General features: G+C 37.7%; 1 protein-coding gene across 10 annotated transcripts in view; it reads right to left on the bottom strand.

The window, feature by feature from the left end:
• LOC124407640 (ATP-dependent helicase brm) overlaps positions 1–25,398 on the bottom strand; it is a 63,808-nt gene that overhangs the window by 22,722 nt on the left and 15,688 nt on the right. The window contains exons 3-21 of one of the 10 annotated variants that reach the window (XM_046883967.1): positions 23,863–24,889; positions 22,635–23,289; positions 22,466–22,539; positions 21,397–21,643; positions 21,087–21,225; positions 20,710–20,871; positions 20,131–20,472; positions 19,800–20,028; positions 19,215–19,405; positions 18,920–19,077; positions 18,088–18,508; positions 17,814–17,980; positions 17,468–17,659; positions 16,999–17,329; positions 16,710–16,940; positions 15,953–16,591; positions 15,645–15,819; positions 15,367–15,426; positions 13,783–14,033 (exon numbers count right to left, since the gene is read on the bottom strand). In XM_046883967.1, the coding sequence (XP_046739923.1) occupies positions 14,023–14,033; positions 15,367–15,426; positions 15,645–15,819; positions 15,953–16,591; positions 16,710–16,940; positions 16,999–17,329; positions 17,468–17,659; positions 17,814–17,980; positions 18,088–18,508; positions 18,920–19,077; positions 19,215–19,405; positions 19,800–20,028; positions 20,131–20,472; positions 20,710–20,871; positions 21,087–21,225; positions 21,397–21,643; positions 22,466–22,539; positions 22,635–23,289; positions 23,863–24,889 (5,451 nt within the window). In that variant the 3' untranslated portion in view covers positions 13,783–14,022. Of the gene's footprint in view, positions 1–13,782; positions 14,034–14,070; positions 15,427–15,644; positions 15,820–15,952; positions 16,592–16,709; positions 16,941–16,998; positions 17,330–17,467; positions 17,660–17,813; positions 17,981–18,087; positions 18,509–18,919; positions 19,078–19,214; positions 19,406–19,799; positions 20,029–20,130; positions 20,473–20,709; positions 20,872–21,086; positions 21,226–21,396; positions 21,644–22,465; positions 22,540–22,634; positions 23,290–23,862; positions 24,890–25,056; positions 25,088–25,398 lie in introns of those variants that run through there. The other 9 variants (XM_046883965.1, XM_046883963.1, XM_046883968.1 and 6 more) reach the window with 9 other exon arrangements.

The raw sequence follows: 25,398 nt of genomic DNA, 5'->3' as shown, positions 1-25,398 counted from the left end.
GTTGTTGGATGTTACTGGTTACAACGGTGTTATAATATGAACAGAACTGCTTAATCTCTGTATATAATTTGTCTAAGAAAACATTAATGAAGATCTTGCCAAATGCGAATTAAATTTCTGTCTACGACTATTGTTTCACGTTCGATTGTCTAATTCTTGACTACACGATATCGGGGAACCATTAACGGATGTCAATGATTAATTAAAACTTAACGCCGTAATGGAATCAACGGAGTAAATTATGCGACCGTGAAATTGGAGAAGTAAGCTCTAGATTTCCAGGAAGGTAAACAATTCTGTAAGCTTGTAAAGCGGGGTTTAGAATCGTCTGGAATCATCTTACTCGCCTTACCGCCCGCGCCTGACGGATTCATTCCGTGAATGTATTCCAGTATAACATTACAGATTTACTGTAACGTATTGTTACAATGTAACCAAACAACCAGGATCGAGGAAGTTTACCATACATAAATACGTGGAAATATTTAAGACGAGATAAGGTTACCACGGTAGGTACTGATTACTGTAATTTCACTGGAAGTTGAAAGATAAAACAAACCAAAGTTTACAAAATTATGACCCATTATCCATTTGAAATTACATCTCACTAATGCAAATTCTTTTTTAAACTATCTCCATGGAATACAAAATGCCAGTTGTAGTCAATTCAAAAATATCATAGATAAAGTACGCGAATAATAACTTCCGGTGACCATCAGATTACCCCAAAAAATCTATTCGTTATACCTCAAATATTTTGCAAATTGAAGCGATTGTTATACTAATAGCTCAAACTAATTTTATATTTCTGGGGCTAGAATAATAAATATTCTATAGAAAAGATTTGGTAATTTGAACCCGAGCTTGAATCCACTTATTAATAATTAATCAAAGCAATTAAGCTACTGGTTTCCTAAATAAGTTTTATCAGGATTCTTCTAATTGTAATCAATTAGCCTTTGCTTAATTGTATCCTGTGATTATTCAATGGTGAAAAGTTACTACAGTGTGTGATCCGATTTTTACGTCCGAGACGTTACACCTTTATCGCCTTTTTTTCTATTAAAATCCTTGCTAATGAGTAAGATGCCTCGGTGACTTTGAAACGGCAAATTCACGCTAAAAGATTATCCAGATAAAATTAGCTAATAATTAAAAACACAAGTAGCAGCGAAAGCTCAACCGAGACAAAGAGTTGTGACTTTGAATCAGGATATCGAACGAAGTTCCATGGAAACCGCGTTCAAAGCTTCAAGCTATTTCAACAATTCCAACAAATTTCTAATTCATTTGTCATCGCTCTTGTAGTTCAAACGCGTGCCATGTATATTAATTAACCTTCTTCCAATCAGTAACCGCTCCAGAAGGCAGAGCTGACACACGAACCTTCGCTAATATTCTCCCTACCCTGATTGACGGTTCAATCTCGACGCAAACGTCTCATATGTGTTATTAGTTTATGTCTAAAGGATCGCGCGAGTATTGCAGCTATGCTGAATTGAAACAGACTCTGCAGTTACGTGTCGTTTCAATGCATACTCATCGTGCGTTCACTGCTTGTATGGGTATGAAAATCATATCTTGGGTTTCCTGCTTTGTATTCACGGTGAGTTTGCCCACGTGGACACGTTGATACACCCTTGGTAAAAAATAAAAAAAAAAAAAAATCGAAGATGTCAAAAAAAAATCCAGACGATCGCAATGAATACTGGTGAAAATACTTTACAGTTCGTATAATTCGGTCTAGTCGTACCTTTAGTAGGTGTTTTTAGGTTTCAATATGAAATGACTGAAAACGTTGATGATCGACTCTTCATTTGCTTTAATATTCAGTAACAAATTCAATCTTTCTTGATGAAATTTCATTTCCGGCATGACATCACTTTGCGACTAAACCGAATAGACTAAATAGACTATGTATGTACCTTAATTTATCTCGATCGGAAAAAAATTTTGCAAAATTAATAAAGCGAATGAGATAAATATATGAGCCAAAGCTGAAGTAACGTCAGTGAATATACAATACAAACTGAACATATCGTCTACCTGACATCCCTATCTGAAATAAAACAAAACCTATATCGCTGATGAAAAATGTATATTCTGATTTTTTCTTCTCTCCACTTACATTACGTTCCTTCTAGCTTATAGAAGAAGCACCTAAATCACGGTAATAATGTATAATAATAACGAATCGAGGAGGTAAGCCTTATGTATGGGCCAACGAAGCAGTTTATATAAAAGACCGATTTCTGGAGCTCCTTCAGGAGTCCTACACGAGCTCGACGAGCACTCTGCCCATACCTAGTTAGTTAGGTCGGATCCAACCTCTACGCAGTTGCCATTCGGATACAAGTTCCCCGCTACCACGGTGCGACAGATTCTTAACTGAAATAGCGAGTCATTTGTTCTCTGTCGCACCTATACACCCATGGACAGGAAATATAAATGCACCCCTACATACACTCGGTATTGAAAGCTGCCGGTTATCTACTGCCTCCTTCGATTTTTCGCTCTTTTGGGATAATCGCTCGAATCAATTCAGAGATTCTCTATACGCATCCGAAGGCGAAATTCAGAGGAAGGGGGTTACATCCATTTTATTCGTAAAGAAATATCGGTTGAATTAAAATCAGTTATATACTCGAAGGCCAGACCTTAGTCGGTCCAATAATTTAAACTGATCTTTCTTTATTGCCTTCGTTCCATCCACCCTAGCAGTGTTTTGGGAGACTTTTTTCTCCTCAGTACTCGCAATATACTGCACAGCGTGCGACACGTGGTCGGTTATAACTCTGCTAACGTTATACAGACACGTATTGGCTACAAACTTCGACTGAAAAACGATCGCGCCTTAATAGTAATAAATGCAGAATATGCTCGCACTGATGAACGAGTATAATAACAGTATAAATTCATTGCTTAGACGCTTTAAACTATCCTGTGACAACTAAACCGTCAAAATCAATTTATTTTAACAACACCAAGCTATATTCCAACTCATACGAATCTTATCGAAAAATTGAGTGTCCATGTATGTACCTCCCTGTAAATCTGTATGCAATATTACGCATAGTCAATTTCCTTCATTCATTGTCAGAGCTCTGCCGGGTATTTTAATATATATTTAATTAAATCCGGCATTGGAAATAGATCAGTATAATATATGTATAACCGATATCGGTACGAGCAAACGAGATAGATCGTCTTAATGAATCCTCTCCTATAGCGTCACTCAAGACCTATCACAGAGCTGCCGCGAACATTATTGCACGTTTTAGCGCACCGGCATTTATTCACGAGATAAGTTCCTCTGCCACCGTTTTGTCGTACAACAAACTTACTTACATGGATAATTTATCCTCTTAGGCCCTTATTTTCTGACAAATTGATCGAGTTGTTTCCTCGCAATTCGGAATGAAAAATAAATTCCTGATAAACGTGGTTGATGCTGAAACTGCAGATGTAACTTACGCCAATCGAAATTCTAAAAAAAGGGTGTTAAAATAGACTAAAATTGACCGATATGTATTACTAGAGAACAATTTCCGTGGTCAATTCTAAAATCAAAGATCAAATGGCACACATTAGATGAACAGATAATGATCCTAAACACAGTTTGTATCCTACCATATAATTCCCTAGCGAAATTTTCCTTATATTGCAAAAATTGCAACCCCTGCACTACCGGTGTCAGAAGGAAAATAAGAGGAAGTAATCTCGAAGGTAACGAGTCCGGAAGCGGCTGATACACGTTGTTACATTACGGTAATCACCTGTGAAATCGGAATAGACGGTGAAGGGCGAACTGGAGTCAGGGAGCTGCACAAATGGTCGAACCGTGCGTCGAGGGAGCTTCGAGAAAGAGTATAGGGGAGGTGAGTGAGAGACGGGAATATCGTGCCAGCTTGCCTAAATTCCATCTAAATTCAAAACAGGACTGAAATTGCCATCAGCAGGCCGCACGCGGCGTGGCACGCTGACGGTGCAACCGACAATCCAGCGGACCAACGCAACGTCGCGTCCGTCGGACCAACGAGCGAAGCGTACCTCCATCTATGCCGTGGTACGGGGTCCGGGTCAAAGGTGAGCAACGCGTTCCGCATGCACCACACAACTCGACGTTTCTCTAGTTTCGTATTTTCAACCCCCCGACCCCAACCCCCACCCCCACCCCTCCATGTATACCCGGGACCATGCCTTTGTCGGCTGGCATCTACGTAAGTACGTATATCTACGATATACCGATATACCTACGTATACTGGGACACGGATAATTTCCGGTGGTTGAGTTTGACTGACGTATATACCTATAAGGTACATACACACGTGTGAGTACGTACAGTGGAGGCGCAAATTCGAACACATGTTACCTTGTTAAGAACGGTTTATTTTTCAAAATCGTGCTGTGCTATTTACGGCGAATAGCTTTGAACTATTCGCACGCTGTGTATAAGTTACACTTTCAAATCTGTGTCCAATGCGATGATGGGACATGCGGGGAGATGAACTCGATCCAAATTACTAGGTGTGACTGTCCGGTCTGTTGTATCTCTTATCTTCAACGACATGGCTTGTCAAAGGGACGATGAATGTATCGTCGTCAAGAGATGCGATGATGTATCGGACCTGGAAGTGTTCAGAACCTTAACTATACCCTTGCAGAACATGGCGGTGTCGGTAGAAAGTGGCTCAACTAAACGCGAAGCTAGAAACTTTGGAAAAGTCAAAGAACAAGCAGTTACCATGCAGCTACGTACGGTCTGAGAACAAAGCAACTGCGGAACACCTGGAACGGTGTGCCTAAAAATCCGCTCACCGTCGAGCTTCCATAAACATGAGAAATCAAATCTCTGGTTAGCTGTACCAGCTAGCCAATATACACGCATTTTACGCGCTTTCAGCTATAAAGTTGAAATGGGTTATCGACGTTGGGGTGGAGATACTTTCACCTTGCAATTCTACCGGCCTCAACGCGTAAATCTTTATTCAAACGAGACTCTGTGCGCAGAGAAAGAAAGAAAATATGTCTCGATCACGTAGTCACGGAACGAGCGTGAAATACGCTCGTGTAATAAAATAGCTGTACTCAAAGCTTTATTAGAAAATTTCAAAATGACACAGGCAATACCGTATAATCAATCCTATTCATGCTGCTGCGCTTCGGCGTAAATAAACCATTGAACAAAGCTACTTAATGTTTGACATGAGGTATGGCTTTTTTCCGCAAACTAATATGAATGTGCGAACGGAAAACCTGGAATCAATGACCACGAACGATCTGAATTAAATAAGCGAATTGAAGTGGTAATTTCCTGATGCAGCGCCTAATTGGAAATATAAATTTCCAGTATAGTATATTACCAAGATCCGTGTAAAACGTGTGGAATACTAACGATGGCACGAATCCCTTCTACGAAATAAATTCCAACCAGACCACCTTGTCGTATATAGCGTCTATTGTACGCATCAGACATACGAGACGTGCTTAACTGTCTAACATGCGATCTCGATTGTGTCGTAGATCTAACGCGTAGAAACTGCGGTTTCAAATGAAGAGAAGCTGGGCCGTAGCGATGAGACAGGAGTATTAATTTGAAGTCTGTCGGTCCTCTCACCTTCTTGTCGAATCTCTCTCTCTCTCTCTACGTTTCGTTACTGTCTATGTTCCGATGTGATTTGAGCTTGGCGACGAGGAAATGGATTTAAGTACGGTATGATAACGAGAAACGGATCAATGAGTAATTGTTCCTTAGACTTTGCAGTAACACTTGATGATGAGTATTTGATGAAGGCCTTTTGAATCTGGGGCCATTCAAGTATCAGCTAACGCTGAAATGGGGGTAGGCCATTCAAAGAAACGTTATCAAATGTTACCCTTTAGTCGTAGGCATTCCAGGCAAGCGTTAACTAACAGAAAGTTCGTACTGCGTACTCAAAGCCAACACCCCCGCCTGCTTCAGAATAATACAAAATTTTCTTTAAAAGAAGGTGTTAGTGATGCATGAATTTCTCAATATTAATATCCTAGCAAATATAATGTTCATTGCATGCATTTAAGAAGAAAGACAATATATAATGTATTTAATACTCAATGAATAATGAATTCACGTTCTGCTGAACATGTTACTGTGTATTATTAATTGATAATAATTAATATTTAATACAGTAAGAATATATTGATCAGGATGAGACTGTAAATGGCACTTCTGTCATTCCTAAGTAATGAAACGATTTACCCATAATCTTTTCAAAAAGCGTTAGCTAACGTTAAAAAAAGTTTTAAAAAATGGGTGTGATGGAAAAATTTGCAAAAAATGTGTTAGCTATTACCGAAATGGTCCCTTCGGGGTAAAAGTGTTGAGGAACCATTCCCGTTTGTGGGACGGTGACCATCAACGAACTGGACCAAAAAATAAAACGTGTGTTTGATGCCAATAGCTATTGGTTTATAATTAATGGTCACGTCTCGAATGAAAAATGTGTTTCATTCGTTCGAAACAACCAGAAATCAATTACGGTGGATTGAAACACTCCGTATTCCCGAGCTGAGCTTACAATCGAAAGTAAGTGAGGCGTTGAAGAGCTGCGGGTGCGAGCGCCCCATCGCGTTTAAATTAAAAACGATTACGTTCAAAATTTAAGCACCGCAAGTTTGTACCAATGGTTGCGTTCGTATTTAATCGTTGTGCCGTTACGTGAATTCATTTGAATAAAACCGAATAATAAAAAATAATCGGTACAGGATAGGGTTAAGTACACAGTACTTCATCGACGTCACTTGAACCGCAGTAAGAATTTACTATTTGGATTTTACGGACAACCAAATACCTGTCAACTTTCTATACCGTCTGTTAAAATAATACCACCTTATGGTTTAAATCTATCTTGCAATCTGTGATTACATAAGTATCGAAAAATAAGCGCAGTTTATACGCTCTGATCAATAAATTACCTTACGTAAAATGCGATCCGTATAAATATGTAAAAGTTGTAGAGAATAAGTGAGTATATAGAAGAAAAAAGAAAAAAACAATTTTAATCCCTCAATGCATAGAATTATCTTTGCACAAAAAAAACACTCTCTCAAAACAAATTCAGGCATTTAATTTCCTACTACGCCTACAATCAGAGATAAAATTTAATTAAACCATTTTTATGGTTTCTTGATGAGTTTCAAAGGATTCTTCCAATTCAAAACAAAATTATTTAATTAATAAGTTATATACTTCTCGATGTTTAAACATATACCTGGAAGCGTTGGTAGCATTATCGTATGCACATTTAAAGTGAACAGCCATTTCGACAGAAGTATAATATATGTATAAAATGAACAAGTCACCGAAGATATAAATCAGGTCAATTGTTACAATTCATTACTATAATGAGTTTTTAGGATTGTAAAAAGAGTTTTTGTCTTTTATCCTACAAGCGATGCAAATACAGGTACTTCGTATATTGCACTGTATGCAGGAATGATCCTTTTTTGTCGACGTATAATCTTACATCAGAGTGTAATTAATAAACTTTGAATATCACGAAACGAGGTGAAGGACGGTCTTGAGACCTAGATCAGTCAACTGTCAGACAAAGTTTGAATACCTCAAAGTTTTCGCACTAAAATCTGAACAACCTCGGCATCTGAAGATTAACCTGAAAGTTAGCTTTATACGGAAGGAAGTTTGCTCCAAAGTCTCTCGAAATTAAAATACTCGGATGTGAATCATCGCGGTTCGTACTTTTCAACGATCTTTTGTGCCTACATAACATCCTGCCCCATAAGAAAGACTCGCCTAGTTATATGGCCGAAAATACTTAATAAACTTGAATTGGAATTCGTCCTCATCCCGCGACTTCGTAACTTCATTACTTTGATGTTTTATGCATTACACGACCTATATTGCATTAGTTTGGTACATGATTTAATTTGGGAATGTATAAAAGGTGGCAGGAATGTCAACCTCGACTTCTCCCGCGAAATTAAATTGGATAAAAATTAATATAAAAATGTATATATGGATGTCTACGGTGAAGTTATTATACGGATTCAAGACCCCAGCATTACGCAAATTATGTCCATCACTTGACTCGTCCAAGTTATATATATATATAATATATGTATTAGCAGCGGTTAAATCGATATCCACAATTCTTGAATGCATACAACTTCGTCATAATTGTTATACACGAGGCTCTAAAAACTTTAAAGAACGATCAACTTTAAACATTGTCATACAAATTACAAATTACTGATTTTAGTAAAAACAATAATTACTCTCGATACAAACTCTGGATATTATATTGACGTAGCAAACGCAAAACTGGTTTGGCTAACAATAAGTCGTCTCAGAAAAGTGAGAAGAGTTACTTTCAGTAAAAAAAAAAATGAATCAGAAGTAACCAATTAGAACTAATTATTGCAAAGTAATTATACGTCAAGTACAACCACAACGTTATTCATCTGATCAAAAATAGCCTCATTTTCAATCATGCTCATACAAGTAGTTTGCTTTGGGTAAAAATGAAAATTAAAACGATCACCTAGTAACAACTGATATGAAGAGACCAAGAAAGATTTGGCAAAGTTTGATAAATTTGGATGACATGAAGATTATATACATGTATATATATCCGAGCAGGATGTAAATCTATTCAATTCTGTATTGACTTGGAAATTTGGAAGGCAGCATCCCGTTAGCCGACAAGAAATAATGTTCCCATCTTTTTAGCATTTCTATAAGGTGCTTGCGACGATTATTCGCTTGACTTGAAAACGCTTCCCTCTCACTTGGTTGCGCATAAAATATCAAATCTTATTACAATAAACCTGAAGAAACTGTTTCCGACTGGCGTGGTAACGCGAGGGATTTCGAAGGTCCGTTATTATGAATTAATGATCATTCGCTTTGGTGCTGTGAAAACAGACTTGACCGAATTCCCGGCGTTGCGTTGTAGAGCTTGACGACGCCGTATAGTATAAATCAAATGGTCTGCAATGAGACCTCAATTTGTCTTCGACTGATAAGGGAATGATTCCAGTTAGCAAAGGCCGTACCTACAAAGGTTATAGCGTCCACCTCGTTCGCAGCATTAGATCTCTGTTCCTGTATAAACATGGTTTAATCTATATAACACGCGTATTCCTGAGTCTCCTCTAATTAGCGGTCTGCATAACGAGGTTTACCAGCCTCGTCCCGAGTTTCATAATACGCAGCCAGTGCAGGACTATTTGAAATTAATTATCGAAATAAACGTGATATTGAATCATGTTGTGGTTTACTCACTCGCGACCCTCTCCTGCAGGAAACCGTGGTATGCCTGTAATATTACATACTTGGACATAGACGACTTTACGAAAAAACTAACCCCAGACTGACGACACTTTGTTTATTTATATAGCGTCTGTGCTGCACCTATATCTTAGTTTTTCATTCGAAACTAGACTAGGTATGTACTGCGGGTAGGTGTGTCAAGTATTTATCGAAGGTGTATGGGAGTTTATGGGGAAGGTATATCGGAAAATTCTATTTTTATTTTTTCAATATTTTAGGGTCATAAAAATAAAAATAGAAAAAAAAAACGGCTACATACTTCCATTGAGAACGTAATTGTCAAGCTAACCGTCAGAATTTCAAATCTATCCATGCAACGGTGTTCAAGTAATCTGTCCTTCCAGTTTGAAAAAAGTATTTCCGAGAAAAATGCTTTTAACGTTTTACGAGCACTCACCGTACGCTCCGAAGCACTGTGGCAAAATCAAGAATTGAACGTTTGAAACATTTCTTTTTACTATGGGACCTACTGGATATTGTTTTTATGACCCTAAAATATTGTTTAAGCATAAAAAAAAAAGTACAGAATTTTCAAAAACCCTGGAGTAGTGTTACCGCTTAAGATCAAATAAAAATTCTCAACTATTTCAGATTTTCCAGATTTTCCAGATTTCCATGTAGAGTAGCAATGTTAACTTTCCATTCTTGCTACTGTGAAACAATCATAAAACAAACAATTGTTATAACGCTTCAATTTAAGAAATAACGTCAAATTAGCGTGCTTTTGTCTAATACATGAATAGAAGCTAACATAGTGATGGCTAAACCGTTGTGTCAGTGTCTGATAATATCAAATGACGAAGGGTTGGTTTTGTAATCAAAACTTTGAACATCATTCATTCACGTTTCAATGTTTGAATAACTTGAAAATCTACCGTAATAACGTTGTGAACAATGTTCTCTGAAAATCGAGAAACTGAGAATTAAAAGTTATTCAAATGAGATGATTATTTCACAATAATTGGCAAGCCCCTCAATTATACAATATACGTATTTTCAAGGAGCAAAGCAAACTTCGAGAAGTAAAAAATTCACCAAGAGCTGATTACTGGACAGATTTGAATTTCGACACTTGAGAAAATGGGAAGTACGCAAAATTAACAATTTTCATACAATCGATCCACTTTTCACTGCTAATTTTACTAACTTGTAGACAAGTCCGGATTAGCCTGAGGCCCTCGAAGTTTTCGGCCCTTCAATTTTCAAAACCAAATTTTTCAACACAGTACTTAGATTTTGAAAAATTCAGGTATATAAAGTCTTAATCTTTACCATGAAAGGATCCGATTCTAAAGAATTTCCTACATAAAGTTTGAGAACTTTGTACACACGTGTACAAAATATCGTAAGCCGCTAATTGTTTCCCTAGTATCACTGGAAAATCTACATACTTTGTCTCTGTTGAATATAAAGAGTGAAATCGCTCGTGATTTAGATTTTTAGAATGTAAAAGATGATTTTTCCAGCGTTAGGGCAAGAAGAAAAAATATGAAACATAATTACTCAATATTATAATACGAAATGTGTTTCCCTATACAATACCATTTTATACAAACTTAATTACATAAGAGAAATATTACAATAAAAATGTTTTCCTTAGCCCTGGTCAATTTAATTTTCTGTCACGACTTTTTAAGTTTAACCTATTGGACCATCTTACAGGACCAACATTCGGCCTTTTTTGTAGAGTATCCTTAGGTATCGTGAGCCCTTAATTCAGGCCTGCTTGTAGACCGTTTTTGCACACCTATTATTACACACGCGCATTGATACCCAGATAAAGCTTTGAGCAAATGAGAGAAATCTTTCAGCGGTAAAAACATCCCTGTCTGAAAATTCGAAATCACAGCGTTTCTCTGACTTCGCAATACACAATCAAAGCCAAGGTTACATAAAACACACGATTCTTTTTATTTCTTTGTATTAAGTACATATTTTCCCATAAAATATGCAGTTACTCTTTTCCACGGTGGCAACAGTATTGGGAGTACAAGATGACCTGAAATTTCCCTGATTTCAAAGTCCATTTACCCGAAACTCCGTGCCTGTTCTTCAGTGCATAAGTATTCCTTCGTTCATTACAGCGAAAATGTCTTGCGATATTTGCGAAAAACGCTAAAAAAAAAAATCAAGAAGATCGAATACGCGAAACGAAGTGTAAGACTGTGATCTGTAAAGAATTGTGAATGAATGAGTTTGTCGAAATTCATAAGCGTTTCGTTCGCTCGCGAAATTTTGTACATCAGACATCGGCAAACATTTATTAATTGTAAGAAATGTGCTTTTCGCAATAAAAGCACGCAAGTCGATATGTAAATTTGACTTTTCATATGCCTCAGCGTCACTATTTGACTGGTTCTTCCTCTGGCCATGATCGGAGTCACCGAATCATAGAATTTATACACAAATACATACGTATATATATATACATATAGATATACATACATAGCGTTAACAATACTATGCCAACTTTGCTGTTAGCAGACGCCCTTCGCGATTCCCGGAAAGCCCCAAGTTCTGTACGCTTCCGAATGGAAGCATGAAGCAGCGTTCAAAGTTCTGGGGCAAAATTTACGTCGAGATTAATCGAAGGGATCCGTCTCCAAATGAATGCGAGATTATAGGATACGTGCTCAGAGCTACTCAACCCTTTCATGATGTCACGCTTTTACATACATTGCGAACAAGTTAGGATTATTCATATACCTCGTACAGAATAATTCAACCAAGACATCAAGTTCAATTTAAACTTATCAAATCCACTACGTGAAAAGATGTTACAGTATCTTTTGTCGTTTCTTCATTAACAAACAAACTTGTCACGCTTATTGTTAGTCGGTTTTCTTACGTATACCTTAAGGTGTTTCACATTTGGACATTTTTTTCGATTTTCCTAAAGGCAATACAAAAAATGCTTGCTTCTGGTCTATAAAGAAACCACAAAAAGACTGAGCACTGAAGTCTCTGAAAAAGAGAGAATTAGTATTTCTCTTATATTTTGCAAAAAAATGCATCATAGCTCAAAAGATTATTAAAGCACATTACAGAGAAATGCTTTTCTTTGTAAAATATAAAAGAAATAATATTAGAAAAACGAAAATATGAAAAAAAATTTCGGACCTTTCGGTATCAACATTTTTCTGTCATACGCTTAAGATAATCTTTTTGTGCGGTAATGCATTTTTTGCAAAATGTAGAATAGATAATACGTATTAAAGGGGTGTTACTATTGATTATCCACTTTTTTTTTTTTAGAAAAACCGTTTCGCACACCGTAAAACTGTGTTGCTAGTGCTCAGTTTTTCAGAGGTTTCTTTCTATACTAGGAGCAAGTATTTTATGTATGCGCCCTTAAATAAATAAAAAAAAATTTAATGTGAAATACTCTAGTACACCTATAACCGAAAAGAGCAGCAGGTTATTCCGGAATCAAGAAAATTACACTTACACCTCTCTCAATGATCGAAACGATAATTTTTTAGCAAGATCGATTACGTGTTCACATATGTGCGTATGGTTAGCGTAACAATCAAGGGACTAAGTAAAATTCATTAAAACGTGTTTTCCCCTTCTGATCACAGTAGAATCAACTTACAATTAGTTGCACATACATGCATACGTGTTCTAGATACGTGTGCAAATACAAGTTATCTACAGTGAGGCGACTATAGCATTCGCAACTTATTACGAAAAGTTAAATTGGGCTTTGAAATAGTTAAAAATAGTTTCGTACACAGTTTACAGGTTCTTCACTATGGTAATTTGAACATTTCCGTCCATTGCAGACGCAGAGGGACCAAGACCGCATGTATATTACGTCGTGATTTAGTGTAATTTGATATCATTACGCAACGAGAATGTATGCAATCAAATCCTGACAAGAGATTCCGTAATTTCATGATTGCTCGGCGAAAGTGAAGCTTCTGTCAGGTCTATATTGATTATCTGAGAAATTGTAAAACCACGATTTAAAAAATTCGCATCCAAGTTTAACATCGTGTGATATCAAAATGTGCTGCGTTTTGAAATTTCTGAAAATTTAAACCCTGTGAGTATAACATTCTGCAATATCTTTAGGTTTACTATTTTTACTTCATACTTTACGAATGATTCCAAAAGATAATTAATATTCAATCGATCGCGTGAGAAAGTTTTTATATTATTTTAACGTAACTATTTATAACTATTGCATTATGTTGCGAGTATACAACTAAGGAAAAGAGTTACTATAGTTGGAGAGGGCAACGTATTGTTATTTGCCAAAGTTATAGCAACGTGTTGTAAATGATATAATTGATGGATAGAAAAATTGGTCGAGTGAAGTTTGAATATTTTGCAATTACACTTACCTGTCATACGGTAGGTACAAGTGTATTATAATTAATAATTAAAAATACTGCAGCATCGGCGGTGGAAAAGATCGCGTATGTATCCAAAATTCAATAACTCTTTTGGATCACGTTTTTCTGTTTTATATTTGCTTTGTTCTTCTATGTAAGCTACAATACGATTGCTATAATGATTTATTATTCTAAATGATCTTAATTATTAAATAAGAAATACGCAGCTTGAGTTAAACCGTATTATGTATCATAATTAATACTAAATTCCCACATTTTTATTTAGCCTACTATTCAAAGAAGACCTAAAAAAACATTTCATTAATGCAGAGCCCATTCACGGATCGCCATCACATGTATACTGAAATGGATACTGTTGTTTCGATATTCAGTATACATATGTATACTGAAATAGGTACTCTTGTTTTGATTGGTAGAAACAACACACATTAAAGAAAAATTTATCGACAAAAATAGGAATAACATTTTTCAAAAGAAGGAACATACGAACGAATGCATATCGATCAAATGTCGTGAGTTCAATCCTTTCTTTAGTCCCTAATCCTCATTCGATCAAGCAGTTGATGTTCATTGATTATAATCGCATATAAATAGATAATTGAACTGAATTCATTAACGACTTGATTATAAGATAAGGGTCTTATATCTAACCCATTGAAGTTATTGATCTTCAAATAATGTTTTCTTTTCTTTTAGAATAAAATCCAGCATCAGAGCACGCTCATGGTAAATTGATTGCGATATTACGCGACTGTACAATCATCTGTTTGTGATAATAAAATGATGTATTTCAATTATGATATAAACGAAACTGTTATATGTGGACGTAATTAATATTGATTGAGAACTATAAGTAGAGAAGCATCATGACACCGCCGAATATAACAAGTAATTGAAGGGTAATGATTGGTAAGAAAAAAGCCATTGATTGATAAAAGATATCAAAATGGGCTCGTGAAACGCCAGATTCACATTCTGTTTCTGAGTCATCAAGGGAGAAACATTTTTCATTCCATATTTCACCTGACGTGCGCCAAGAAAAGGTCAACGCCATTACACTATAATTGTCTTGTGAGAGATAATTGAAAGGCATGATTATCAAATACCTCAATCATCAGTTACCACTACATTATCTATATTCAAATTTGTATTTCTCAACTACTGGCTTCCACTGTACAAAGTTTAACTGAAAATCATGTGTAAATATTCGAGCGTAACATCAAATTGAGTATAAGAATGTTTTAGCTGAATGAAATTGTTACCATCAGTCAGAAGAGGCATATGGATTGTTATAATTGCATGAAGTGTAGATCATTCGTATTTTTGAGACATGCTACCATTTATACCGAAACACGAACTTGCGATTGACACATCGTACCAGCTAGCTGTGAATGATTTTCTATCTCAAGAAATTATAAGTAGTTTTTTTGTCCAACTTTTGGATATCCGCAGCTGCTGTGTATAATGCATATTTATTCACAGGCCTATTAAATTCTATGTTTTTTTTAATAGTAATAGTAACGGTTATCAAGATGCTATTGGAATTGTTTAGAAATTATCAAAAATAATTTACTACACTATTCAGTTATCCTCACCATCCTCATCATCATCCGAGATATATTTTCTCGTCACTCTTTTTCTACGTCCCCCACGATTCTCCCCACTTTTCTTACCTTTGAATTTTATCTTCATTTTTACGCTTGAATCGCCGTCTGAACCGTCATCCCCATCACCTGCAATAATTTTCGAACAAATCTTCATTTTAAAAAATGGAAGAGAAAGAAACGTGAACCTAAAATCACACGTCTCTGATTTGCTCGCAAGTAATTGTTGGTCATGTCTCGATGAACTGCTTACAAATTTAATGAAACGATATCATTGTCATGATTAAAAATATTCAAATTATGTTATAATTATTTATTTTTAATTATAAATAATAACTAAATCAAACCTTTATCATCTCCATCGGAATTGTCACCCTCAGCTTCTATTCTCTGTCTTGCATTTGTAAAAACAGATTGTAAAACTATTGAATCCTCGTGAATGAGTGATGCCTCTTCGTTATATATTTGGGCATTTTTACATAACTGCATGAAGTCTTTTTCGAGATCATCAAAGTCGGAATACTAGAAAACAAAAAAATATTAATGTTTAATTTAAATTATGTAAAATGTATGTTCACTTGAGTAGATCATTTTGCTTCTTGATACGAATGTATTTCATTTCTTCAAAAAATTATTAAATGTTATAGAAACTCACTTTTCCCTCATCGATTTTTTGCCGCAGTTTATTTATTGTTAAAGGCTTTCTTATTATTTCGTAGTAATCAGGTAATTCACGTCTTGAAGGTAATTTCATAAAAGGTTCGCTCAATAATCGGCCGTTTGTACTATCAGTATAATTGACAACAACAGCGATCAATTTTTTCATACTGCGTTTTAATTTCGGGTCAACAGATGTACCAGAGCTACCACCACGCCGTTTTTTCATTATCGGTTCGTCATCTTCTTCACCTTTTTTCCTACGTTTGCGGGTCTTCTTTTTCTTCTTATCATCTTCTTCTTCTTCTTCGAACTCATTACCGTCATCATCGATAGCTTTCAACCATTCTTTTTCTGTTAAACTATCAGTGTAATCAACCTCTTTACGCTGACGAGAACCTCTGCCTAAAAATCTTTCTTCGTCCTCTTCGTAAGTCCACCTTTCCACCTCGTCATCGTCTTTGACTAGCCAGTCAGGCAGCTCTGCTTCTTCCAATAGACGTGATTTGCGGTTGGGCCCTAATTTTGCTTCTTCTCTTCTTCGTTCTAAGTCAAGTTTTTGGAATTTCTCAAACTCTCCTTCCGAACGTGCTATCATTTGATTCACCGTTTCATCATCTGGCACTTCATTTTCCTCCTAAATTTTCGGAACATACAAAATACCCGGATTGTAAGTTTTCCAATAAAGTAGCAGAATATTTTCACTATTATTGAACCCTTGGATACCCAGTAAATAATGATTGTATGAATCTTACCTCATCATCAGCGTCATCTTGATGCAATATACTCTGGAGGAATTGTTGTCGTTCTGACCCTGTGGACTTCTGATCAAACATTCCAGCCTGAATGACTTTTTCGTCCATGTTCAATTTGTACCTGGCAGCAGCCAATATTCGTTCCTCGACAGAGTTGACGGTCATTAAACGTAGTACGCGAACCTCGTTCTTTTGACCAATTCTATGAGCTCTGTCTTGAGCTTGCAAATCCTGAAGAAATTTAACCCCACGTTAGAGTCAACCGAGACAATTTTATTAAAATTTTTACCTGATGAGGATTCCAGTCAGAATCGAATATGATCACGGTGTCTGCGGCCTGCAGATTAAGACCAAGACCTCCAGCTCTAGTTGATAGGAGAAAGAGAAAATATTCGGATCCAGGATCGTTGAATTTCTTTAGCAAATCCCCTCGGTCTTCAGCTTTGGTAGTACCATCGAGACGTAGGTACATGAAACCTCTCCAGCCCAAATAATCCTCCATAATTGTCATTAATTGTGTCATTTGGCAGAAAAGCAATACTCTGTGATCCGTGGCCTTCAATTTGGGAAGAATGCGATCTAGCAGCTCGAACTTTCCGGACGCTCGATACAGATCCGGACTGCAAAGAATGATGAAACATATTCACTGTCGTCTGATATTTCAATTGTGGAAATGAAATATTACTTTAATATTATTCATCAACTTTGAATACACAAAAACTATATTTATGCTTGATAACTCCAAAATAATATGTTACCCAGTAACCACGGTAGATCCTTGAATTCCGACATGTTCGCAATACTTTTCTTCTATGGCTTGGAACATGAATGGATGATTGCATAATTTCCTCAATTGCACAATTGTATTCATGAGAGCCTTAGCGCCACCCTTGCCTTGCTTGCCTTTCTCGGAGCCATCTGTCAGTAACACCCCCTTGCTCTGCATGTGTCTGTTACCAAATAATGAGCAATTAGAATAGAGGAATGAACGACTCTAGCATTATTCGATCGTTTGGTAAGGTGAAAGAATAAAAAGTGTGAGCGTATTTTCAATACAGCAGCTAAGAAAACTTGATACGGTTGAAATAGTATTTGAATACTTACTTGTAAAGCACCTTCTGTAGGCCTGACATATCGCACTTGATGATGTATTCAACCTTATCTGGCAATTGGGATTCGACTTCCTTCTTTAGACGACGAAGCAAGAACGGACGCAATACTTTGTGTAAACGACGAATGATCAAGATAGTTTCTTCTTCGTTCAGTTCAACCTAAAAGCGAAGAATAATCAATTGTAACGTGATAAAAAAAAATCTCAATGGCATTAATTTATCGATTTTACAAGGTGAACATAGACACAAAGTAACATTAAACTCACTTTTTCACCAGTTGTAGCAAAAGGCGCGTTGAACCATTGTTCAAATGTGCTACAAGATTTGAAAATCGACGGTAGTAAAAAGTTCAGTAACGCCCACAATTCTGGGAGTTTATTTTGCAATGGGGTACCAGTTAGCAACAAACGATGTGGCGCGAGGTAATGAGTGTTCAGTACTTGTGTCAGTTTGCAATGATGATTCTTCATTCTATGACCTTCGTCAATAATCATGTACTTCCATTGCAGCTTAGCTAGAACACCTTTGTCTTTGATAACATACTCGTAGGTAGTCAAGAGAACATTAAACTTGGTTGCTCTCATTTGTGATTGTATAGCTCTACGACCAGCAGGAGAGCCTTTATAAGAAACCACTACCACGCTAGGTGCCCATTTTTCAAATTCCAACACCCAATTGGACAATGTCCTAGAATAAATTTTGTTAATCTTTTATTTCAAATCATTTGGCTCTCCTTGTCATGTGTATAATTACAGAGTGTTCAGTGAAATTTACATTTACGAGGCAAGAGCTGTTCTAGCAATATAATATTTTGAGAATGAAATAGGACACATTGCAGGTGGTATACAATACGTTTTGTTATCAATATACTTGAATAAAGATATGAACCATGAATTTCCGAGTCCACGTAGACGCATCGTCAGTGAAAACCGTAATAAATAAAGAAACGAAAAACTAAATTGAAATATATTTTGAATGATATTTCACAATAGGTTCCGGAATCTCGATTTCTAAGATCACTGAACACTTTGAATCACAGTTTTACCGTTCTATCGCTACATGACAATTGATACAATATGTTGTTTAAAGAATACTTACGATAGAGGAACAATGATCAAGAAGGGGCCATTGACTTTTTTCTTTTCCATAAGGTGCGTGACCAGGGCGATTGTCTGAATAGTTTTACCCAAACCCATCTCATCGGCCAAAATCCCATTTAGATTGTTATTGAACAAAGATACCAACCACTCCAAACCCTAACAATAATAAAGAGTTCATTTGAATGATCTATTTTATACTTTTTTTTGTAATCTCGCAGTTTGTAAGCAATGAATTAGTCGTTCTACGAAGAAGAATGAAAAGTAAGTGTCTATAAAATACTGAAATTGCATACCTTTATTTGATATTCTTTCAACTTTCCGTTAACCATGATAGAAGCTTGTTCAGTCACAACTTCATGTACAGTATGGGCTATACTGTAGTAAGTTTGTTCCTCAGTTTTGTATTCGTCATCTTCGACCTTAGCTTTATGAAGCGTTTTCTTAACTTTATCATCCTCGGAATCTCCTTTATATTTATCTTTACCTAAGTGAGCAAGATCCAGTTATGAAACTTTAACATTTGAAGAACTTGAGATTATCAGTTTAGAAAAAATATATATCAAGCGTAGCAAATAATTACTGAGATATCAACCTCCACAATATGGAAAAAAAAAACTTGGTTTCCTCCGAATCAAAAATATAAGACTAATTGCTGCAATCAATACTTTCCTAAATTATTTCAAAAAATACAATGAATAATAAAACTATTTGCCGATTGATAGATTTTCCGGAAGTTTAACAATAACTCATACCACAGACTGTAAATAAATTAGAATAGTATTCATCTCTGAAGAATAGTGTATGTCAACGGTAATATATTATTATACTGTCTTTATAATAATAATTTTGATGATAAGTAGCAAACAGCGCAAACATACACTCAAACTTGCCCTCGTTTTCCTCATCTTCACTATCTTCCTCTTCACTTTCAGAATCTAATACTTCCCATCCAGGATGAGATTCTAAAAATGCTGGCAGCTGACTCAAGGGCGGTGCATCTTCGCCAGTCAATTTACGGCCAGTAGAAGTTTCGGTAACTGATACACGTCTGTCACCGTTCCCATTACCATCTTCACCGCCTTCACTTTCTTGTAGCTTCTTTTTCTTCTAGCCCACGGAAATAAAAATATCAGCCAGAAACACAATAAAGAATTTCTCATCGTTTACAGATATCTAACTATTTAGGCATACACAAACTCAACACTATACCTTTTTACGCTTTTGTTCTTCAACTTGTTTTCTTTTTTGTTCCATTTTATGTTGCTTAACCATTTCGGTAAGGTTTCCAATATATTCATCGGTTTGCGAAAGCAAGAATGCTAAACGTTTGTCTTTTTTCTGATCGATCAATTTTCTGTAACCTTCTTCATCCTCGGCCATTAAACGGCGCATACGTTCCTTTTCGATACGTTCTTGTTCCTTCTTTTGCTCTCGCTCGGCGTTGGCATGATGATTCAGTACAGCTTTGTTCAAACGTGCCAATTTTGCGACATTATTGCGATGGAATTCCTTAAAGTCCTTGCCATGCTGGAGCACAGAGCTCAAAAATTCCTAAACAAATGAATGATTTCCAGAACACTGTCAGTCATCGTGTATATCATAGATTACCACTAAATATCAGTACTGTATAAAATATTTTCGATATTACATTTTTAGAATGTTAATATTCTTCCAACAACAAGCATCAACCATTTTTAATGTAGGAACATAAAGTACTTTGGTGTATGTAACTAATTGTCGATTATTAAAATTATTTAATGAATATCATTTATATATTCATTCACATACCTGATGTTTCTGTCTGCGCTTACGCTCAGCTTCCAACTTCTGTTGCTTTTCCAACTTTTCCGTAGCTCTAGCTTCCCGCAAGCCCTGTCGTTTCGTTCTTTTGTAGGCCTTAACATTTACCGCTGTTTCCAAAGTAGTATCTTTACGCGTACAAGCTATTATCTGTAAAATATTATGCATAGTAGGATTAAACAATCTGATATTAGCAACGTTGAACCCTGTTTCTCTTGCAGAATTTGTTTACAATTACTTTATATCAAATTCCTAAACGATATAAAAAACATCACTAGTTAAAATTGAAAATTCGAAAGGTCTTAGCAACTAGAATAGATCTATGGCCAAGTAATGAAATGTGATTGTTAAGTCATGTAACTTACCTCGGATCTAAGCTGACGTTGGAAATTGAGAACGCGCAAAGCTCTCAATTCAATTTGTGCTTGAAGACGAAGATCTTCTGGCATATTAGTCGGTAGATTGCTGAGTTGTTCCATCCGAAGACTGATACGCGCAGCAACTCTATAAAATCAATTTGCAAATCAGAATTCCTGTTACACCACACAAACATTTTCAGACATTTTAGATCTTCTAATATCACTATTACCTCTTAAAATATGTAAGCCAATGTGATGTGTATTTACGGGAAAAATATTTTGCTCCATTATATTTCAAAAGATGAAAACTGAATACCTATTCTCACGCTCTTGCAATATCAACAGAGGATCAAGTCCAGCTGGTTTTGCTATGCTCGTAACTCTGTTAGTCTTGGTGCCGGGTTGTTGAGGTTGCTGTTGCTGTGGTGTTTGTGGTCCAGGTCTGGGGGGACCAGTGGGTCCAACAACAGGAGGGCCAGCCATTTGCGGGGTGGGACCCGGCGTGACAGGACCTTGGGTTTGATCAACTGGGCGTTGGCCAATACCTGGAGGAGGAGCTCCGCCTATTTAATTCCGATTCGAATCAAGAACTGCCCCGGGATCACTCTACTCTACTTTTGTACAATTTTTTACTCATACCAAGCATCAAAAATTTCACTAAATCAGTCGATGTATTTTATTGATCCTTATACTTTTTATTGGATTTGTTGAGATATATTTTACAAAATCGCTAATGTTATTTTTAAACTGGGGAATATTTGAATATAAATTAGAAATCAAAGTTGTGGTAACAGGCAACAGGTGATATAATACCATGCCATTTACTGACAAGTTTTACTACTTTTACAAGTCGTATCTGGACACATGGGAATCAACTACAGATACACGTAATTAGGAAAATGAGATCCATAAATTAAAATCATGCGCAAGAAATTTATACTGATAAAGCGGAACAAACAAGTATCTATAGAAAAGAAATGTCGCAATATTTATCTTCGACCATGAAAATTTCAATTTGTTGGTAAAAACATTAATGTGAAAGCCACCATGAAATGAAAATTAAAATAGACAGAATAGAAAATTCGTTACATCTACGTATGACACCCATATTGAACACATAAATCTTTTATTTTCTCTACCTCAGTGTGATTCGTTGCAAAATATTATGGCGGGATGTATTATTATCAAAATATGCGAATAGAATAAGGCCAAGTTTTATGCAAATTATATAATTAGAAAACTTCTGTACAATATAACATACTAAAGGATCAAGGTGAATATTGTGACAAACCGTTCTAATTGAAAAGTGAATCAAAAGTTAGAGTAGTCACCCAGAATTACACAAGCAAAATAATCATACGAACACCGATTTACTATCAACCTACCTTGAACAGCGAGTGCTAATTGTTGAGACAAAGGTTGATTCCGTGCTAATAATCTGTAGGCCATAATTTGAACGCTACAGAAAAAAACAACAAAATCATTAATTTTTATAGAAGTAAATTATGCAAAAAACATTTACCTTTATTAATACATTAGGCGAAAACTAATTACCGAAGTTGTTGCAATTGTTGGGTACTGAAAGCCTGTTTTTCGCCCATACTATTGCCTTGACGAGCTCTCAGCGCAAGTAGCTGCGAATAACGTGGGTCTTCCTGAAGTCCTTTTTCTTCCATGGAATCAATCGCCCTCTGTAAGGCATTCAAGTTCTCTTGTACGGGTCCTGATGTACTACCTGGAACAGGGGGCCCTCCAGGTCCGCCAAGTCCCATCTGTCCTGATGCTGGCTGATTCAGCTGATTGACTGGACCACTCGGACCCATTTGCCCAGGACCTGTAGGTCCCAATTGTCCTGGTCCACTTGGGCCCATTTGGCTTTGACTCTGACTGCTTGGTCCCATAGATCCAGGAGGGTTTTGTCCTATCTGTGATCCCTGTCCTCCTGGTCCCATGGGACTTGGTCCTCCGGGTATTGAGCTTGGACCACTAGGACCCATTTGATTTGGTCCTCCAGGTCCCATTTGGCTAGGACCACCAGGTCCCATTGAGTGTCCACTGCTTGAAGTCATTTGTCCTGGTCCACCTGGACCAATATGACTGCCGGGTCCAGTGGGACCCATGTGCGATGACCCTGGAGGGCCGCTCATATGACTAGGACCACCTGGCCCGATTTGAGAACCCCCTTGTGGCCCACCAGGCCCCATTTGTCCTACGAGACATGATGATAATTCAGAAAATGAAACCATCCATGAATTTAGGAACATAAATGAAATGGTAATAAGTTGGCTGAAATCAAATGATACGATTTTCACTATAGAATTCAATTTTCAGTATTTAATCTTCTCTGACGAAATCCAAGAACCATTTTTCTCAATGATATTCCATTTATCTTCATCATAGAACAAAATAATTTCAGTTTGTTAGCCAGAAGTCGTACACTAAGGGCCTGAAAAGGACAGTTAAGAGATTGCATATTTTACTTCTGTTACTTGTTAGATTTGTCGATTCTTCTCATCCCTAAATTGAAACAATACCAAAAACAGGACGACGTCTGGACGTAAATTCTTACTACTCCATAGAGTAGCATTACAGCAAATGCACAAGTAAAATAAAATTCTACAAGGCTGATTTTCGATGGCATCAGTTTCATGCCATGTGAATGCTATACGATATAATCGTTTCCATTCTTGTTTCACTGGACAATACCTAGTAGGTATAACTCACAGTTGCTACATAACTGTAGCCACATGTGACCAATTTTGAAGTGTGACCAAGTACACACCTTGTCCTATATGTGGTCCACTCTGTGGGGCACCTTGTCCTATATGTGGTCCACCCTGTGGCGCTCCTTGTCCGCTGCCTGGTCCCATCTGTCCAGGACCTCCAGGTCCCATATGGGGTCCACCCTGAGGACCACTTGTACCCATTTGCTGTCCAGGTCCACCAGGACCCATTTGATTAGGACCACCAGGGCCCATTTGATTAGGACCGCCAGGACCCATTTGATTAGGACCGCCAGGACCCATTTGGTTGAGCCCACCTGGTCCCATCTGTTGTCCAGGTCCACCAGGCCCACCAGGTCCCATTTGCTGTCCAGGCCCACCAGGGCCCATTTGTCCAGGTCCTCCAGGTACCATCTGTTGGACAGGCCCACCTGGGCCCATTTGCTGACCAGGGCCTGCAGGGGTCATCTGCTGACCGGGTCCTCCCGGTCCCATTTGTTGACCCGGATTTCCAGACACCATTTGTTGCCCCGGCCCTCCTGGACCCATCTGTTGACCTGGTCCACCCGGGCCCATTTGTTGGCCAGGTCCTCCAGGTCCCATTTGTTGCCCGGGCCCCCCAGGGCCCATCTGTTGACCTAGACCACCAGGTCCCATTTGCGGTCCGGGACCTCCAGGTCCATGCTGTCCAGGTCCTCCTCCTGGGCCCATCTGACCTGGGCCTCCAGGGCCCATTTGTCCTGGCCCACCAGGGCCCATTTGAGTACCCGGTCCTCCGGGTCCCATTTGACTCGATACCCCAGGACCCATTTGACCTCCCGGTCCTCCAGGACCCATCTGTCCAGGCCCACCAGGGCCCATCGGTCCTGGGCCTCCAGGTCCCATTTGACCAGGCCCACCTGGACCCATTAAGCCTGGACCTCCCGGACCCATTCCGCCGGGCCCACCAGGTCCCATTTGCACTGGACCGCCTTGGCCCATGTGAGGTCCACCCTGCGGACCGTTTGGACCCATTTGTCCTGGACCACCAGGCCCCATTGGCGTACCTGGACCTTGTTGTGGTCCTGATCCTGGACCGCCTGGGCCCTGAAACAAAAGATGATTTGCTGGTATGATAAAAGCCACGAGTAAAATCGATTGATATCCATCAATCGTCTTTTGGAAATGCATGATATGCTGGGTTTCATCACATCAGGCCCAAAGGCGTATGGGTTTTTCGGGGATTCACTGAAGATATCATAGCAGTTTGTTACCGGATGACGATAATGAGCCAACTGGTCAAGTCTCAACTGTTTTAAACTCGAATCTGTTGAAGACCAGAAGAATCGAAATATTCCACTCACCGTATGACCTATCCGACAATTGTTTGATTGCTTCATGCAATCGAGTTAATTTAAAACTCCGCTACTACCGCACGGTTCTGTTCAAAACGTCGGCCAATGGAATATGCGACCTGTTTTACACATACGAACGGAATGCCATAACCAACCTCACTATAATCTGTACCATCAATTAGTATCAATAGACAATTACACGCAGTTGATGCTTGCCAATGATCAAAATCAGATCTAATAAAACGCGGTTTTGGCATGCGT

This window comes from Diprion similis, chromosome 6, assembly GCF_021155765.1.
Source record: "Diprion similis isolate iyDipSimi1 chromosome 6, iyDipSimi1.1, whole genome shotgun sequence".
Classification (NCBI taxonomy): domain Eukaryota; kingdom Metazoa; phylum Arthropoda; class Insecta; order Hymenoptera; family Diprionidae; genus Diprion; species Diprion similis.
This window is presented reverse-complemented; position numbering and strand designations above follow the sequence as displayed.